This window comes from Malurus melanocephalus, unplaced genomic scaffold (genome assembly GCF_030028575.1).
Source record: "Malurus melanocephalus ecotype Western Australia unplaced genomic scaffold, MMel_1.1 scaffold_239, whole genome shotgun sequence".
Lineage (NCBI taxonomy): Eukaryota > Metazoa > Chordata > Aves > Passeriformes > Maluridae > Malurus > Malurus melanocephalus.
The window spans coordinates 790,953-798,019 of NW_026623471.1; the positions used below are offsets into that span (position 1 = coordinate 790,953).

Here is a 7,067-nt window from a genome sequence, read left to right on the forward strand (position 1 = left end):
CCAAATCAATAGGGGCTTGTGGAGCCTTAGGGAAAACAAAAGAATTTGATTGTACTCAACCCCTGTCTCACTGTAGTTCCTCCAAACTGTGATGCACTTCTTGGTTTTAGTTACTGAGGATTTATTTTGATATAAACACACCTGTTTGCTAGAGGATCTGCCACTAAGTGTCCATAGACTGGAGAGATTTGTTCAAGATACGCAGTTTTTAATATGTTTTTGTATGAACCTATCATTTGTATAAAGTAAGCACTGAAATTAAAATGRCACACTTCAAAGGGCCTTGCTTAGGGATGGATTGGCCTCAGCAGTGGCTGTGAGTCTTTTCCCTCTCCTGGTCATGCTCTGACCACCTCCTTCTACCAGCCCCAGCCAGAACAGGTTTGGATAGGGGGCAAATGTGGATCCTCCCCACTCTGGCCCCTCCTGCAGCCAGAGAGCAYCTGCAAGGCCTTTGCTCAGCCCAACCAAGAGCTTTTGGCAGGTGCAGGATGGGGATGTACCTTGCCCAGGGAGCATCATCACACCTCTTACTGTAACGGGGCCACAGCCAAACATCCAGTGTCATCATTTTCTGTATGTGACAGGGCTTTCTGGGCAGTGTCCTTGCTCTGTTTGTGCTGCTTGAAGCCTGGCCCTGCTTCTTCCTTGCTCTGCTTTGTATCCCTGCTGGGGAAATGAAATCCTTGTGGTTGATCTGCTTCATGCCCCCCTCATCCCACCAATTTCCCCAAAATGCAGYGAAGCCCCAGGCTGTGGGTGTGGGAGGCAGGTGGTTGTTGCAGTGCTGACCCATCTTCCAGAGCCTGGTGCCAAAGAGCCCCTGCAGAGGATCTGCTTTTAGGAATTGGACCATTGCTTACAGTATTGTGTTTGAAAGGGAATAGGGATTTATCCTATGGATTTGGTACGGTCTTGGCAGTTTAAAGTAGACTGGGGTTGTGTGTTTGGCATTATTCATAATGTGCTGACATCCTGATCAGAACCTCTGATAATATTTTTAGATTTCTTTTTTCAGAAATTACAGAACTGTTTTTTTTAATGTTTAAACCCTCTTTTCCTTATAATTCAAAGTCTTTTAATAACTGCATCCCTTCTAATACGAATGATTGATGGTCTTATGTTGGTAACATTTTCTATCACTCATAGCAGTCTCTTCTTGTGAGTCAGGCTGCTTGCTACAGTGTTGGTTTTTTTCCTTTTTGTCATTTTTTTCCTATTTGTCATTAAATGTTTCCCCCTTTTTTTTTTTTCTAATTTTATTTACATTTGGCCAAAACACAGTAGTGAAGATAATCTAGCCCAATAAAATATGTGATAATAAAATTTGGTCTCTGGTTTTGTCTGTGATGCTGAAAAAATCTTTCTCAAGTCAATTCAGCTTTCTGAATCTTAGCTTTCTCATTCATGAAATATGGCAGTAATAGTTATATCTCTTGTAAAACACATCTAATAATAAAATACACTGAAGGAGATACATTTATATTTATAATTTAAATCAGCTATCAGGTGGTAAAACTACTTCTCATTGCAAAAGAAAGGRTGTCTTAATTTGTAATAATGAAAACACTTCTTACCACTGAAGTAATAAAAATCCAAGACTCGGCTTTAGCTAGAAAACCCAGACTATTTCTTTGATGTAACTTATCAAGAGAAATAGCTGGCYTTCTATACTTCCAACATGTTAATTTTGCATGGATAATTCAATGTATTTGTATTTCAAAACGATATTCAGCGTCGTTACATGTCAAAGAGGAGGGGAGAAAGGAGAGGCTCCACACCAGATGTGTGAGGCAGTARGCTGGGATGCAAGTGATTGATTATTGGTTCTTTCCAACTGAGCATAGTCAAAAATAAATCTTGCTCTCTTTTTAATGCTTTTGGGTCAACTGGGAGCTAATGTATGTGCTTGTATCCCTCCTTCCACCTCCACCCAATGCACACTGAGCTTTACAACCCAGTTCTGAAGAGCCTGTCATCCAGATGAAGACAAAACACCATTTCATTCATTCATATTGTTCCTTTTTCAAAGTCAGAAACCTGAGAGGCTATTACCAAATTTGAATTAAGCTCTGTACCTCTTTAAATGTTGAAATCTTAACCAGCTGTCAACAATTTATGTGTCACAAGTGTTCTCCAGCCTAATGATGGGACACATATGGCCTGACTTAAGGTTGCTGTGCTTTTTCCTTTCAGGAGGTTGTTCTTGCTCAGCCACCCTCCAAACCCGCCCGCAGGAAGCTCCGGACAGAGGCACAAGGGCTGGACACCCCCGAGCTCTCTCCCACTATCAATGTGACTTCTTCCTTGCCAGCAGTCAAACCTCACCTCCCAGTGCAAAAGTAAAAACCTGCACCAAGCATGCCAAACTGCACCATGAGATCAGATGTAGCAGGGTTTGCTCTTTGCATAATTTTATGCTTAATAGTTCTGTTTCTGAGAATGCTTCGCGAGATACAGATCTCTGAAATCTGCATCTGTCTTCTCAAATGCAGAATAAGCCTGTAGTGACTGTCAGTGGTATCTGATAGATAGATAAACTCTTCAAAGGCATCTGTTTCTGTACCTGGCAGACATGGCTCAAGAGCAAGCCTAGCTGTTCAACCATCTCTAACTCCAACATCTCTATCACAACCCCTTTATATGTGAGAGTGTGTGTTTCTGCCCTGCRTATGTCTTCTGGAATTTTGCTCCTTCCTGTGAATGGATATGACCAAATAAATACCCAGGAAGCTGAGTCATGAAATACTTGGTCTTGGCCATATCCTTGTGATATTTCTCCATTGCCAGGCATGTTGGAAACAGGCTTGCCACTGGTGTGAGTTGAGCCACAGACCACTCGTGATAATCCGATAATGGCCWAACCCAACGTGTTGTTTGCTGTCATAAATACAGCTGTCAAAKCTGTCAGCAACAAAGACTTGTAGGGATTTCACTCTCTGTGTATTTAATAGCAGTGGAGAAGGGGYTGTGCAAATGGTAAGAGAAGGCACCTGAAACCCTGTTGGGTCTGTACATCTCCCTCAGCTGAAGCAGTGTGCAAACATCACACCCCACCATCACCCAGGGCCTTGCTAAGACATCTGATTCAGTCTGGAACTAAATCAAGCTGCCCAAATCAGTTGAGCRTTTCTTGGCAAACTGCTTATCAGTAGACTGAATCTGTGCTGCATAAYTGGAGATTTGAATAAGTAATAAGACTCCTAGGATGCTCTTAAAGTACTATTTTGTGCTTTGGGAGTGCRTATCCCATAGTGGCTCAAAGATAACAGCATTTGTTAACATCTCAATCCTGTGTTGTCTGTGTCTTTCCTAAAATGTTAAAATGGCCACAACATATATTGCCCTGCTTTTTTTTTCCTATCATTTATTACTTTATAGCCTATAGAGAGTCATTTGCAGCAAATGTGAAGCAGAAAACTGACAGCTCACTGGAAGATACCAGCATAAAATCCTATTGCTGTGCTGTGAGAAGGAGTCTATTGCAAAAATCAGTGCCATCAGCTCTGTTAAGAGAGAAGAGCTAATGGGGACTGTGTGCCACTGGACCGTATTTAAAAAGGGCATCTGTTTTAGATCAAATCTAGCATTGAAGAGCTCACGTTGCTTCAGTAAAATTTTAAAAATAGTAAATATAGAAATAAATAAAATAMAAAATAGAAAATAAAATATATAATAGAAGAAATAGAAAATAAAATATAAAATAKAAAATAGTAAAATTTTAAAACAATCTGTTTGGAAAGGGGTTTGGATATTCAGTCAGTATTTTCTGTATTTTCTTTCCCTTTTTCTGTTGTTATCTGTCTTGCTTTGAATAGGTTGGTCCTTATGTACAGAGCTGTCTCATTTTATACCTGTCTGCATAGCTGTCATTTCTTCCAGATCAGTTACCGCAGGCTATGAAGTAATAAAAAAAAAATAATAAAATCAGTTCCTAAAGTGAAAAAAAAAATAATAAAATCAGTTCCTAAAGTGAAAAAGATACATCCTTTATTTTAGCAGCAAAGGAGTTGAGGGAAGTATATCAGTCACCTTCCTGTTTGTGGTGTCAGATGATTTTGGTGGAAATGCCTGCTCTCAATAAAAGAACTATTAATTTTTGAAATAAAGAAACATCAGAATCAGCAGGGCCCCCAAAAATCTAAGATGGCATTTTCATGCCAATGTCCTTTCTTTCTGTATAGAAAGATTATTGTATTGACTCTTAAGACTCTGCAAGTGTCTGAAAACAGCTAATGCAAAGATGCTACAGTAAGCACAGCTATCCAGGGATTGTTCTTAAGCTCAATGAGAATACAGGGATTTTGAAATAATTGAGACAGCCTAAAATATTTCTGTCATTCTAGTTAACAAGTTGCAAATACTCCACCTGATTTAGCCATCTCATTTTAGTGTTACATTTTTCTTTTCTTAAATCTCTRGTTTGTACCTTGTCTTTGAAGTGTAGCACGGGGTGCAGAGAGTTACACAAAATGGGTGGCTGCTCTCCTGGCATCAGGCACTATTGAGGCTCTTAATTGAAATGTTTTGTATTTATCTGTCTGGCAGACAGTCTTCCAAGCAGAAAAGGGCTATTCAGACCGCCATACGAAAAAACAAAGAAGCCAATGCTGTGCTCGCCAGGTTGAACAGTGAGCTCCAGCAGCAGCTGAAGGTAAGGAATGCGCTGAAAATCAGTGATGAAGCTCCCTGCAGTTACATGTCACCTCCAGCAGTATTGAAATCAGAGCAAAATATGGGACAGTAATTGAAATAAGCACAGAGATGAAMGCTTTTAATGACAGCACATTGCCGTCATTCCTTGGGTCAGGACTTACTTGCTTCCATCTTCAGCAGGCCAGTGCTGTGACCTGTGTTTTACAGCAGGAAAAGAGACAYGTTTGCCTGAGTTTGCACAAGCGTAGAAAACTGAACTTTGTCCTTCAAGTTGTATTGCTGCCTGGAAGCTTTCTGCCAGAGCAGAGCTCTGCTGTYTTTATGGGGACCAGAAGGGTCAGGCATCTCTTGCACTGAAGCTTAGGGGAGTTCTCCCAGGCTGGGGCTCTGAGCCTGCCCAAATGGGGAGCACTGGAGGAGCTGTGCTCCAGCCCAGCTCCCTCTGGCAGGGAGCCCTTTCATGGGAGGTCAGTGGGAACTGGCTGGTCAACCTGCCTGGCTGCCCTTTACTGGAGCAGGCTGGTGCATCCCAAAAGTTGTAACACACCTCTCGTCCTGCAGGAGGTTCACAAGGAACGAATTGCCTTGGAAACACAGCTGGAGCAGCTACGTCCTGTCACCGTCTTGTGACCTCCTGCATGGCCGTGCATGAGCAGGAGCAGAGCAGTGTCCAGCAGCCTCAAAAGGAGAGGGGTTCTGTGCAGCTGAGCAGGGTCTCTGCCAGGACWGTGGGGAGGAATGGCCTTGCCATCCTCTTCACCCCATTACGCACATTTTGCCTTTGCAGGTGAGGAAGGTACAGAAAACAAATACATGACTGTGGAATATTTCTGAGTGGGGGATGCTTTGCCTTCTTTCCTCCCCCTTGCCAGCCTAATGTGTAAATGCAGTTTATCACTGAAATGAATAACCTGAGAGTATTTTATTTATGTAAAGAATTCCTGATTTGTATGTGCTTTGGCAGCACCTCCTGCCCCGATCATTAAGAGGTACAGCATTCCTGAATTCTTGCTTAAATTGAAAACTCATCCTCTGAGATGTGCTTCTGGATGTTACTGATTCCTGTAGGATTGTATCATTGTAGAGTACCTGTGGATTTAMCATGCCATAGGAATAGAACTTGCAAGATGTACAGAATCTTTATCCTCAATCACATGTCAAATAATTATTTTCTTAGTACTGTTTATTATGCAATCACGGATGTATTTTAATGTTAGAGAACTTGTATTTTATTAGTTCAAATCATATAAGAGGACAGTAAAAAATACTAAAATATAATTATTTTGGAAATTAGGAAAAAAATGTTTTTGAGCTACAGCTGTTTCTAATCACCAGTATTKGAGCACTTGCTTGTAACTACCAGTGTCTGCATTTTTTTAGCATGTTTGAGATGGCTGGTGTATAGCTTTTCTTTCTTTAACCAACAGTGTATTTCTAACAAGAGGYTAAAAATGCATTCAGGGCATTTTTATAAAAGCTATTCTATGTACATTTGTGTTAGTCTGCTTTGTTGTCTTTATAGCTGCTGATTTGTTTTAAGGATGTGTACAAGGACTGAACTTCCAGAAGAAGAAAGATAGCAAAAGTGCTATGTGTGAGGCTATAAAATGTGAGATGGAAGTAATTGCCCTTTACAGCAGGCTTTTGTTAAGGTTCCTTTGCACATCAGTGGAGATGCTGCTGATAGGAGAAAGCTGCTAATGCCCTTCTGTTTTCCATGCACAAAACGAAGAAGCAAAGCTTAATCTTTAACCTGCATTTCATCCAGGGCCACCTGAATCCCGTGGGGACTTTTCTATGGATGCAGTGGTCGGTGGCTTTGGTCTCAGTTCTTGCAAGCAGTGGAAGCTGGCTGATTTATGTTGCTTTATTTCTTGGGGCAAAACTCTTGGATTGGATGATTCCAGACAAATAACCTCACTGCAAGGGGGTGTCACCCACCTGTTGTCCACCTTAAACGTGACACTGCACGTGTTTCACTGATCTGATTTAAGCGAACATGTTCACCTTGCAGAAACAGCGCAGCACTTCTGTCACCTTGTGGGTGTGATGCTYCCTCCCTGTAGCTGTAGGATGGCCCTGGGGCTGAGAGGAAGGAGAAGCAGGTTTGAAGCAGCTGGGRAACCTCTCCTTGGGGTGTGTCATAGAATGGCTGCGGTGGAATATCCGAGGGCACCAGAGCAGCCTAAAGTTTTGTCGAGAGCTAAGAAAGGAATCACTGGGAATGTTTAAAGTGATAAGGAAACAGTCTACTTGTGCTGAAAGGAATTTGGATGGGGGACACGAATCCAGAAGTCTGCAGGTGAAAATAAGCATTTGCAGAATTGTTACTAAAAATCTGTGTTTGTGATACACAAGTTTTGATTCAGCTAAAGATCACTGTGTCAACAAGCAATGACTGTTTTTCTGGA

The 7,067-nt window shown here is 41.6% G+C and overlaps 1 protein-coding gene across 3 annotated transcripts in view; it reads left to right on the forward strand.

Annotated features, from left to right (window-relative positions):
- The window catches only part of REPS2 (RALBP1 associated Eps domain containing 2), an 89,882-nt gene extending 84,485 nt beyond the window's left edge, over window positions 1–5,397 (forward strand). For all 3 annotated transcript variants that reach the window (XM_057375116.1, XM_057375117.1, XM_057375118.1), the window contains exons 16-18: window positions 2,197–2,342; window positions 4,549–4,654; window positions 5,218–5,397. In XM_057375116.1, the coding sequence (XP_057231099.1) occupies window positions 2,197–2,342; window positions 4,549–4,654; window positions 5,218–5,286 (321 nt within the window). In that variant the 3' untranslated portion in view covers window positions 5,287–5,397. The remainder of the gene's footprint in view (window positions 1–2,196; window positions 2,343–4,548; window positions 4,655–5,217) is intronic.
- Window positions 5,398–7,067: the final 1,670 nt, after the last annotated feature.